A 13,030-nucleotide genomic window follows, 5' to 3' on the forward strand; every position below is an offset into this window, starting at 1 on the left:
CCGCGGGCGGTGTAGGAGGCGGGAAGCCGAGGCGGGCGGGCGCCGTTGCCGTGGGGAGTGTGAGGCGTGCGGGGTGCCCGGGGCTGTGTGAGGGGGCTTCTGGGGCCCGGAGGGCCCGGTGCGTGTGGAAGGACAAGGCGGCAGGCTGCCGGCTCGCGAGAGGGGGGCGGTGCTGGTGGTCCCCGCGGACTGTTCAAACCGCGGGAAGCCGAAGCTGCCAGCGGCAGCAGCTCCCGCATGCTGACAGGACTGTGAGGCTTGCGAGGTGCCCGGCGTACAGCAACACTTGCTATCGTGAAGATGTTTCACTTTTGGGTGGAGAAGGTTTGTAAGAAACTTGCACTGAACAGAAAACTTCATACAGCAAAACAGGTAAATACTGTTACATTACTCAGCGGCAATTCATATGAGAGTTCTAAAACATATTTGTCAGAGCCTTTAAAAATATTTATTCCCCCTTCACATAAATGGGAACAGTCACAGAGTGACAAGTTCACAGTAAGGACAGGAGGAGACCAGTCTCCTCGAGCTAACTTTAATATTTTATATTTCATTAAACATAAGAATTCTTAGCCTGTTTCCAAAGTCAAGATTTAATATCTGCTTGAGTCACTTTCATTTTTTTCATTGCTGCTTTCTTGCTTCCTCCTCCACCCTCTAGCATTGCCAGGAACCCTCATACACTTCTGGGCTTTTCTTTGCAAGCACTCATTCTCTGAAGACTTGGTAGGAAATGGAAAGGGGGAGGAGGGAAGAAGAGAAAAGAGAACTCTACTTTTGTTCTTTATGTGCTGCTAAATTATAGTGCCTGGGGGACAGTTATGTGATGCAAACTAACACTGATGGGAATTATGGGGCTGTAGTCTTCCACAAGTTTGAGAATTTAATGGTTAACATATTTTTTTATCATAAGTTCTGGTGGTATTTTTTATTTTTCCATGTTTTTCCTTGACTCCAAAGCTCAGATAATGCAAATCTAGTAAATCGTGTAGATAATGATATTTTACCTTGGTTTTACAGACTAACTACCATAAAGTCTATACACCCTGGAGTGGAAAGGGAATGTACAAATATCAGAGAAACTTAGAAATTCTCTCAAGGTAAACCAAAAGGAAAAAGGAGCACTTTTTTCCCAGTAGCATCAAAATAAAGCAACACAATGAAGTGCTCAATCACTACAAAACAGTAGTCTTTAAAAATTTTTAACAATCAATTTGTAACCTCATCTAGCTCCACTGAAACTAAAATCCTCTCTTCTCAAAATACTCCCATATGTCAGATCCTTTCTGACTGCATGTAAAATCATCAGATGCAGCATGGAAATCCTGCTATTCCTTCCATTTCCTGGGTAAGTGCCCTTAGGGTTGGGACTGTTAAAGATTGAGACATCTCAAAGATGGTGTCAGGGAGCAGCAAGGGAAGCCTGGCCTAGGGAAGGAACACAAGGGGTTGAGCACAATAATGCAGCAGAGGCAGTGGTTGCAATGACATATTTAAATGAAATTAGATTTCCCACTGCTTAAGACACAAGGTCACAATCTGAGCCTGTACCCAAGGTCACCTAACAGCTAGTGTCCGAATAATCCTAAGGAAGAGACTAATTATTTGTTCAGACTGTCTCGGCAGCTGAAACAAGTAGCTCAAGAACTGGCATAAATGGCTGCAAATCCCCAAATTCCAGTCCTGGAGTTTGTTAGCCATGAGATACTCCAACTGAAACATGGTGTGTCCAGGAGTAGTAAGGTATGGACTATTTGTTAGTATAAATTAGACAGTTTGACTGAAGGTGACGTTCATATAGCTCCTTTTGTTATAGACGCTCGTGACAAATTGGAGGAGCCAATTTGTATTAAATGACAAGATCGAATTTATTAGCAAGCGATAAGAGAGCAAAACAGCGCTGGGCGGCCGGGGAGACAGTGCTCCGCCAAAGGCTCGCGCCGAAAATGGGGAAGAGTCCCTTTATTTATACAGTTTCTAGTTTTTGTCTACGGACGGCTCGTATCTTCTGCATTGCGTGTGCGTTTGTGTCGTCAGTTGCTAGGTGGTCGTAATCTGTCTTCAGGTGGCGGCTGGTATCTTCTGCATTGTGTGTGTGTTTGCGCCGTCATTTGTTTGTTAGGTGGAACGTCTTTCGTTAATCATCGGTACTTAACTGGATACTGTGGTTTTAGATAAGTGAGGAATGTCTCTACCCCCACATGCGATTTCATGAACAAAGTTAACCAGTTTATTACAATCCCCCCTTTTCTATTTTATCCTGATTTTGTTCATTAAATCAATCCAATGTTTCTTTAGCCCACCCGAGGATAGGAGTAATTCCTCCGTCCCCGATTTGTTCGTATTGCTTCCGGAGCAGCATTAAGTGTGTAGTTTCTAAGCGTCCTTTAACAATAGCGATTAACCTGATAACTGGCTTGAAGTATATCTCACAATGGGCTGACTTCGGGTGTAAGAGTCGAGGGTTTGATTTTTTTTTTTTTTTTTTTTTGTTGATACTCCCAGGGTGTTATTTCCAGTGACGTTTATGTTAGGAGAGATTGTAACAGTATGTACAATACTGTTACTATCATCTTCCTCTGCTATGACTAGATTTGGTCCGATCGCTGAAGGAGGAGAAAATTTGGCTGTTTCTTTTCTTATTTGAAATAGGCCACCCCTATCAAATCCATGTTCCCAGACTCTTACCCCCCAAGTTTTCCCAATTGTCCACACAGCTTGGTCCTGGTTCAATACTGTTAGGTGTAATAGGTTACAATTCCTGTCGTTATCATAGTTCCGTCTAAAGAATGCGTCGGCTGAATGTACCCCGAGGGTCCCCCATTGCACAGAAAGATATTTATCTGGATTCTTAACAGTCCAATATCCTGTAGTTATTGTCTCACAGCTCTAATATCCACAATAAAAGTGACCAGGGTAATTGTAATACTCTCGTCCAGGGTTAGAGCTTGGGTATCAGTAGACTGTTCTTTGGTTAGGTTTTCCCCAATTGTTGTTACAGGTATCTGTCATATAGATTCTTAATAAATCACAAACCGTTACTTCAAACCTCGGGGGACCCGCCGTGATGTTTTCTTTTATTATGTTTGAATCATCTACTCTGGTCAAGGTTCACCTATAGGGCTGATGGGGGTTCTCGTCCCCACAGGCAGGTTTCGCCAGTATCGGTAACAGACTTATTATCCACATACCTAGATATAAGATTGAGAAAAGTGGTGTGGTTTTGTCCTTTCTATAAGCATTTCTAAATTTTTGACATTTAATTTGGTTTGTGGTTTTATTCCCCGAGGGAGATAAGAAACTTCGGGGTGGCCCTGAGGTTATCGGATTTGGGAGTTGTGAGTCAGGGGGCCTCGTGTGTCATTTCTGGAGGTGGTTCATCAACCTCAATCCCCACAGCAGTACGCCTCTGCCTTCTCCTCCGCCTACTCTGTTGCTTAGAGCAGCGAGGTGTATCATCTTCTCGGCAGCAGTCGTATTTTTCAGGGGAACCTCCTTTGTCATATTTAGTCAACCTTGACTTATAGCTCTCTCAGTTCTTATCTTTCACCTCCTAAACTCCACACCTCACTCTGGCCACCGTCCGTCTGCAGGTTACATGCACGATTTCGGCCTTTGTTGGACAGGGCTCATTTGTATGGAAACAACACTTCTCAGGGTTTATGCCTTTGGCAAAGATATCCCACCACTTTTCTCTACAGAGTTTACACCTGTAACATACAAAAGGATAACATATACAGTTAGGATCTTTACAAAAGATAGTCTCACTCATCCGCTTTTCTTCGGAACTTAATTTTCAAGTTATCAGGGTCTCTGGTCGTCTCCCAGTGAGAACTCTGAATTGGTTCTTTGATTCTGCTTGCATGAGACCACCCTCTTTCGGCAGTCCGGACTGTAGTATCTGTAGTAAACAAAACAAGAAAGGGCCCCTCCCACCTAGGAGTGAGAGAGGATTCTTTCCAGGCTCTGATTAATATTATATCACCTGGTTTCACCGAATGTATAGATATATCTAGGGGTGGCCTCTGTACCACCATTCCCTTCTTTCCTAAATATTTCACCTCCTTCCACAAACTGTAGTTTCGACCGTGATACTTTGAGGCCTTGAAGGCTCAAGGAATTTAACAACCATATGCTTTCTTTTCTGACTGCCTCCTGATTTTCTCCTGCTAACAATAAGTCATCCACATACTGTACTAACACGACCCCATCTTGCAGCTGGTATTCCCGTAGAATCCTTTCTAGGGCTTGTCCAAATAATTTTGGGGATTCCGTAAACCCTTGGGGAAGTACAGTCCACCTTAACTGCTGTCTCCTATGAGTGTCTGGGTCTTCCCACTCGAAGGCAAAATAATCTCTACATTCCTCCTTTAGAGGGCATGACCAGAATGTATCCTTAAGATCTATTACACTATACCATTGGTTCTCGGGCCCCAATTGACTCAACAGGGTGTGTGGGTTTGCCACTACCGGGAACCGGCTGACAGTCCGTTTATTGATTTCCCTTAAGTCATGCACCAACCGATAGCTATCATTGGATTTTTTTTACTGGTAAAACCGGGGTATTGTAAGGGGACATGCAGGGTTCAAGTAATCCCTTTCCCAATAGTCTCTCAATCTCAGGTTTTAGTTTCTTTCTCCCCTCATTAGAAAGGGGATATTGTTTAATTCTCACTGGAATCTCGGGGTTCTTAATAACCACTTCAAATGGTTCAATATCCAGTTTTCCAACTGTTTCGGGAGTATACCACACTTCGGGGTTAATTTGCTTCTCGTCCACCTCTGTAAGGGGACAAAGCCTGATTTTTAACTCTTCCTTTTCCACGTCCACCCGAATCCCCATCTTTACGATTAAATCCCTACCTAATAAGTTGTATTCCGCTTCAGGTACTAACAACAGCGTCCCAGTTCCGTACCTGCAACTTGATTCCACCGCCACATCTTTTATAACGGGGACCTTAAAAGGTTCCCCTTTTGTTCCAATTACATTAACTTTATCTCCAGAGATTTTACATCCCGGAGGTAATGATTGTACAGTAGACCTTTCGGCTCCGGTATCCACAAGAAAGGTCACCTCCCGGCGCTGAGGACTCACTTTTAAAGTTATCAAGGGCTCTTTCTTACCAGGGGTCCTCAGCACATAGAGCCCCTGACTCCGCTAATCCTCCCGGAACGCTTTTTCATCTTGAATCCTTTTTCTACATTCTTTCTTCATGTGTTCCTTTTTCCCGCAATAGAAACATTCTACAGCTTTATCTCCTCTCCTCTCGATTCTTTCCTTATCTCCCCCACCAGACCTACCGGGTCTCCTTATCACACCCTTTTGTCCTTCTCTGCTGCTTTTCAGTTTCCTCTTCTCGCCTTACATACACCTTCTGAGTCTAAGTAATTCATCCAACCCCCGCTCCTGCCAGTCCTCAATCTTTTCCAATTTCTTCCTAATATCTCCCCAAGATTTTGCCACAAACTGAGTTTTCAGCAACGCCTGTCCCACAGGGGTAGCAGGGTCCACCCCAGAGTATAACTGGAAACTTTTTCTTAGCCTTTCAAGCCATTCTGTCGGGGTTTCATCTTTCTTCTGTTGTTCACTAAAGGCTTTATTAATATTCTGACCTCGGGGAACAGATTCTCCTATCCCCTGAATTATAGTTGTTCTCAGATCCGACATATTATTCCTATGAGCTGGATCCTGGTTATTCCAGTCTGGCCAGTTTAAAGGCCATTTCTGATCCGCAGCCGGGCCAGCTTGATGTTGCTGATCCCACACTCTCATTCCAGCCCTTCTAATCATGTCCCTCTCTTCCACGGTAAATAGTATGCTCAGGATAGACTGTAATTCATCCCACGTGTACAAATTCGGTCCCAAGAATTGATCCAGCCTCTCGGCTACCCCCAGGGGATCACCTAACAAACTCCCCATTTCCTTCTTAAATTCCCTTACATCCCCCGTATTAAGGGGAACTGCCACATACCCCGTTCCCGGTCCCCCCCGTCCATCCCCACCGGGCACTAACATTTCCCGAAGAGGAAACAATCTCTCCTCTCCTCGCCTTATTCTATTACGTGCAGACTTCCTGGGAGGGGGTGTCGGGGTCGGGGAATCAGGTTCCGAATCTGACCCCTCCTGGGCCTGGGCTATTCCCTGGCCTTGGGGTGGGTCCTGAGGTGGAGGGGCCTGAGGGGCATAGGGAGGGGGCCAAAGGGGGTCCTCATCATCCTTTCGGGGTTTTTCCGGTCTTTTTTCCCTTAAGGCAAAGAGGAATGATGGTTCCCAAGATTGGGGAATCCATAAGGCAGCATATTTGCTCTCCTCTGGGCCGGCTGGTGGTCTCCTATTGTTTACCCATATATTTAATTGTTGACACACCCAATCCTCAGAGGACCCGAACACGGGCCAGAGTACATGAGGATTGTTGAGGGGTTTCCCACCCCAAATCTCAATACAATAATTAATCATCTTTTCCTTAGACTTATCCTTTCTCCTTGGGGAACTGTTCCAATATCTTATCATCAGGTCTAGGGGACTATCTGGGGGTATATCTGGTCTTCCCCGTCCCCATGGGTCCAGAGGGCTTGCTTTTCCTCTGCCCCATCTTCCGAGGTGCCTTTATCCACACACACACACTTCCCCTCGGTCGTGACTCGCTCCCTCGCGGGTTACGAGAACTGCACTACTGGAGGGTCTGCACTCGCGTGATCTCAGAGAGACCTCTCACACAGTCGCACCTCGGGATAACCACCCCAACCAAACGGCTCACAGTTTATATACTCACCTGCTCCTGGGGTCTTCGTTTGGTCTTCGTGCACAAAATTTAAGGGGTCCTGCAGGTTCTTTTGCTCAATTATCATAATTTAAAGGGGGTTCGTGGGTCCAGGGTATGGTGGCGGCACCTCCTCAAGACGGGGCTATCCGGGGATAGGGCGCCTCCCCGCTTGCGAGGGTCCGCACCAAAGAACCTGGATCCGAGTCACGGCACCAAGTTTGTTATAGACGCTCGTGACAAATTGGAGGAGCCAATTTGTATTAAATGACAAGATCGAATTTATTAGCAAGCGATAAGAGAGCAAAACAGCGCTGGGCGGCCGGGGAGACAGTGCTCCGCCAAAGGCTCGCGCCGAAAATGGGGAAGAGTCCCTTTATTTATACAGTTTCTAGTTTTTGTCTACGGACGGCTCGTATCTTCTGCATTGCGTGTGCGTTTGTGTCGTCAGTTGCTAGGTGGTCGTAATCTGTCTTCAGGTGGCGGCTGGTATCTTCTGCATTGTGTGTGTGTTTGCGCCGTCATTTGTTTGTTAGGTGGAACGTCTTTCGTTAATCATCGGTACTTAACTGGATACTGTGGTTTTAGATAAGTGAGGAATGTCTCTACCCCCACATGCGATTTCATGAACAAAGTTAACCAGTTTATTACACTTTGCTCATCCTCATACACTGTTTTGTCTAAAATGCATTAGTTCATGTACTGAAATGGCATCTGAGAGAAAGATTAGCATGGCTTAGTGGACTATCCCTGCTATTAAAAAAGTACTATTGGAGTACTGTGTTTGTATAGATTCTATGAACAATGAAAGAAACAAAAAATCTATTTTGACAAAAGGTCATATGAACTGAAGCATTAGTAGCTATGGAACAGCAGCAAAACACAAATACAACTTGCAGGTCTTATATCCTGATTTTAGAGACTTACACCAGTATTGGTACTCAAGGCTAAAGCTAGTCTAAGAAATGGGACTTTACCATCTGCTACAAGTGAACTTGAACATTGTTAAAATGAGCCGTTTCCATGGTGCATTACTAATTCTCACTGACACAACACCTTTCATTGCCATTTCCTTTAGTTTAAACTGGGAATCAAGCTTTCAGATTGAAATGGCAAATGCAATTCCTCTGCTCTGATACAAATCATTAGATAAGGAAAAGGTATTTGCCTTTTCCCATATTTTGGGATGATTTTACTTCAGAGAAGTAGAATTATCATGTCCAGAGTGGATGTCATACATGGCTATGTGCATGCATCAAAGGAATTCCTCTCTTCCAGAAGACCTTATATAACAGACTAATTGAAATATTTCTAGGTGAATAAAAGGGAATTACACAACATGATTTATGGAGAAGAAGCAGGTTTGTTTAATCACTGTAATTTTTTTTAAGTCATTACATTTCTTGTGATCCGCTGAGCAAACCTATTTGCATAACTAGGTTTTAAATGCAAATCAGATAAAGAATTTTACTAAGTGGGTGATTTGTACAATACAGCCTCTAGGTCTCTTGCAGAATTACTTTGATGAGGGAATGTTTCTTTAATTACGCTGAAGGCCGATTACCCCATTACAGCCACATTGTTTTGTGGCTTGCATATAATTTTGCTGTTTCCAAAGATTCCCTGCCATAATTCTGAAGAAAATGCAAACAGCAAGCAGACACTTGATACACATTAGGCAAGAGATGGAGATGCTTTAGTGAATTCAATTTAAGCTGCAACATTAAAGTGATTTTGTTGAATAAAACATAATGCAATAATGAGCCTGTGTATATCAACTCTGCAGAGAAGATAGTAGCTGGAGAGCTAGCTTTCCTTTCCTCTTTTCTAGACTCTTTTCTTAGACTCAGTCAGAAACAATGCTGCAAAAAGAACATTCATCTTCACCAGAAACAAAAGAAAGATAAAAAATTAATATTAAAGAAAACAAAAACTAACAGATTTGTTTATTCATTTTAACTTCCACCAGACCTGTTCTAATTTCCATACAGAGTTAACTTACAACTTCAATTAAGTACAGCACAGCTATCGGGTCTTTCTTTTAAGACCTACCAAAACATCTGTAATCTGGTGTTTGTAAATGGAGAGGTGACTTCTAACACTTGTATCTGCACTGTTTTTCAGTTATTTCTATCTTGGGCTTTTATAGACTTTATGGTTTTAGAAAGAACAACCATCTGCTTTGGATTCTATGATTGTAGTATACTGGCAGCATTTCAGCTTTAAGGAAACTCCTTTCATTTATTCATGGAGTCATCATTTTATATGGAAAAGAAAGGTAATAAATCAAAATCTCAGCCATTCATCATTTAGAGGGGTGCCTCACCTTGTAAATTCAAATTGTTTTAATGGTTTGGCACCACTCTGTTTAGTTTTCATTGAATGAAGAATAGCTAAGAACAGCCAAGCTTATACATCAATACATATATGAATCAAAAGAAAAACCAAGAATGGAATGTGTTATAAAGACAAAGCAGCAACAGGAACTAAAAGAAAAAATTACTTACAGGAGAAAAAAAAAGGGGGGGGGCAGATAACCTTTTTTGTTTGAATTTAGATGTTCAAAAATACTGTATCTTTGGAAGAGGATAAAAGCCTTAGGATCTGGAGGATACTGACAGTTCAATTTGGAAGTTGGGAGGTACCCGAGGGGTCTCTGTCATACCTGTCCATGGCAGAACTGAACATCTGTTCACCTTTGGGGGAAGGTTGGTGAATTTGGTTGCACTGGTGATATAGACAGTGTTTTTGCCATTGCTGCAGTATGGTAGCAAAACACATTCAAACCTATTCCCACACTTGTAAAAGGTGTGCAGGGACTTCAAGCAGCAGCAACTACAGAAAGAGCTTTAGAGCTGATCAAAGCTGTCCTTGCAGTCTTGTTTGCTCTTATCTCCAGTTCTGTTCTCCTCATAAGCCTCATTTCTTTGCTGTTTGGGTCTGCAGAGTTTAATTTCATTTAAAAAAAAAAAAGGAATCATTAAATTCTGGGTTACTGAGAACAACTTTATAACTTAGGTGGGGCAATAGGAAAGAGATTATGAATTCCAGGGGAATTCTTAGGTTGTGCTAATTAAAAGAATGAAGATAAAGCACAAGAAATGGTTTGCATTGCTAAGTGAAGGTTGTAGGAACTATAAATGATAGCATATATGTTATTTCAGTAGAGGAATAAGTGAATGAGTCTACATTCTCCTATCTATACCTTAGTGCTCAGTCCTTAATGAGGAACAGATCATGTGAGCTTGTAGAGTCAGGTGGAAAGCATCCATTCCCATCCCTTGAGTCAGAAAAGTACTACACTTTCAAAAGGTAAAGAAGGAAGAAACAATTTTCAAACAGATGTGTTTACCACAGGAAGGTCAACTCTATAAATTACTGCCTGTGTCATCAGATCTACTGTGCTCATTACCTCAGATGGCAGCAGAAAAGAAACTTCAGCAATGCCATAATAAAGGGATGAGATCTGGGCATTAAACTCTTCTAAACAAAACATTGGAAACACTGCTCTGTTTCCTGCCCTGTACCATTTTTTGTTCCCTGACTCTTCCTTTCTCATTGACCTGTTCTGAAAATCCTCCTCATGTTCCAGAACAGTGAATCTGTGCTTGTGGCTGCAGTTGTGTTCAGAAATTGTATTGGGACATGAAGATGGCTGCAGGACAGGACACCTATGGAAACCCTAATTGTGTGTGATCCTTGTTAGTTGTGTCATTCCTGAACTTGCTTTATTGTGGTAGCCCCAAGTCAAGGATTATTGCTTGCACTTCTGTGGCTGATGGTGTAGATCTATTGGGGACTTCCCAAGTAATAGTTTTTTTCCATCTTCCCTCCATGCAACTGACTGATCTAACAGTGCCCTTTGTTTTGTACTCACCCCTGCTTTATTTTATCATTTTTTAGACCATTTCTCCAATATTCAAGATAGTTCTAAACTGCTCACCAAAATCTTTGCAGTTTTACTGAACATCTGATATCTAGGTTCCAACATATAGACCAGAAAAGAAAACACAGTATAGAACCAAGGCTGAGTGTCCATCCTTCTGATGAAAGAAATACAGAATGGAATCTGTACTACTAAAGTAATACCAACATACTGGAGTACCTTTTCACAACATCCACATATCTGCTTCTCTACCTTTCTCTTAATTCTTTCATCCTACTGAAAATGTAGTAGTAATGGCATCAGCATGCATGTATGTCTTTCATGCAAGCTTTTGCATGCTTTGCTGTTCTACCTGTGTTTCAAAGTCTCTATTATTCATCAGTAACAAAAGAATTAAACTGTTAGTAAGATTTAAAAATCTAGTATTAAAATACAAAAAAAAAAAAACCCAAAACAAAAAACAGAACAAAAAACCCCGCCATGTTCAAAAGGAATCAATCATATCTATGAAAGTAGAAAATGGGTTGCAGTTTGTCAAATAATATTTAGCAACATGTTTTTTGTAGAAGGGGACCTTCAAACTAGAGGGATCCAGTGGTTGTTAGAATTCTACAGCAATGTGCAGGACTTGGCAGAATATAAAGAATTTTTAGAGACTGATTATGCATTCTTTTTTATTGGTGTCATGTTTGTAATATTTGTTTGTCCCTGGCTGATGCCACAGTAGATTATATAAAAAGATGTATGAATAATTTATAAAAGAACTCAGTAGTCATCAAAGAGCATTGCTCTGATGATGTAGTATGCATGAAGGCCTTGGATAATAGATTACAGGAGAAGACATTGGAAGGATGCATTTTGGTCTGTGTTTTTTACTGCATTTCTAGAAGTCTAGGCACTTTAAACGTCTTAAGCTGCAAAAAGAAATTTTCCAAGTGAAAGCATTTTGAAGGCCTATAGTTTCTCTAAGTCCTTAAAACAATGAAGTTTATGATAAAGAAAGATCACTGAATTTATATATTGTCTTAGCAGGTTCACTTAGATATCACCTGAGGCCTTTCATCAGAAAGATGTAAAGTCTGTTTGTAAGTCAGTATAATCTGTAGATAGATGATTATTCATAATGAGCAGGATTACATTTTTTTTTTAGTCCATGTTATTAGCCTAGTTTTAAAAGGGAAATAAAACACCCTGGTGGTTTCAGTTCTGCATCTCCATATTGGATTTTCACAGAACTAATTGCCACTGTCACTCAGAACAGTAAAAATGAGAAGGGATTTTACCTTTGGACCATTGAATGCAATGGAATTATTACTTGAGATGAGAATCTGGCTGCATATAAAATATCTTCTGTTGGGACAAAAGCTGAAGCTACCTAGAGGGAGGTTCATGAGTCCCCTTTCTGGTTCTTTCAATTTTTAACCATAGGAAAGGTGCGGCACAATCAAAGGCAGTAGTTCAGAACTTCTGAGATATGTTAAGCATAAGATGACCAGAGAAATCATAAAACTTTAGAGTCTGTATCTAGTCTAAATTTATTGAGAAGATGTCAAAACATTTCTGTGTGTCAGCACTGTTCCCTGTACCTTCAGAGAAGAACATGTGATCCTTTCATTAATGATTCAAAGTGGCTAAGGCTATTTTGAAATAGATCAATGATCTGTGAAAACTAACACTTTGGCCCTTAGAAATTCAGGCTTTGCTCTAAGTTAAGTTAAGGTTGCCTTAACTTTTCTTCCATGCAAAAGTTAAGAAAATTAGCAGGCTCCTTGAACAGAAGCAGGAGACAGAACTACATTTTAAATTTTATTAAGGTCAGTTCCACTAACTTGAAGGTAATAATTCAATATATATTGCCTACTGTTGTGGTTTAACCCCAGCCAGCAACTAAACACCATATAGCCACTTGCTCACACCCACTGGGATGGGGGAGAGAATTGAAAAAAAGTAAAATTTGTGGGTTGAGATAAAGACAGTTTAATAGGACAGAAAGGAAGATGATGATGATAATAATAATAATAGATTTGGAGTATACAAGACAAGTGATGCACAATGCAATTGCTCACCACTCGCTGAGAGATGCTCAGTTAGTTTCCGAGCAGTGACCCACGCTCCAGCCAACTCCCCTCCAGTTTATATACTGGGCATGATGTCACATGGTATGGAATACCCCTTTGGCCAGTTTGGGTCAGCTGTCCTGGCTGTGTACCCTCCCAACTCCTTGTGCCCCTCCAGCCTTCTTGCTGGCTGGGCATGAGAAGCTGAAAAATCCTTGACTTAGTCTAAACACTACTTAGCAACAACTGAAAACATCAGTGTGTTATCAACATTCTTCTCATACTGAATACAAAACATAACACTATACCAGCTACCAGAAAGAAAG

General features: G+C 41.7%; 1 protein-coding gene across 1 annotated transcript in view; it reads left to right on the forward strand.

Moving 5' to 3' along the window:
- Positions 1 to 300: 300 nt before the first annotated feature.
- IL20RB (interleukin 20 receptor subunit beta) overlaps positions 301 to 13,030 on the forward strand; it is a 37,482-nt gene continuing 24,752 nt past the window's right edge. The window contains exon 1 of the mRNA XM_052772559.1: positions 301 to 372. Coding sequence (XP_052628519.1) covers positions 301 to 372 — 72 coding nt within the window. The remainder of the gene's footprint in view (positions 373 to 13,030) is intronic.

Source organism: Harpia harpyja, chromosome 21, assembly GCF_026419915.1.
Source record: "Harpia harpyja isolate bHarHar1 chromosome 21, bHarHar1 primary haplotype, whole genome shotgun sequence".
NCBI lineage: Eukaryota > Metazoa > Chordata > Aves > Accipitriformes > Accipitridae > Harpia > Harpia harpyja.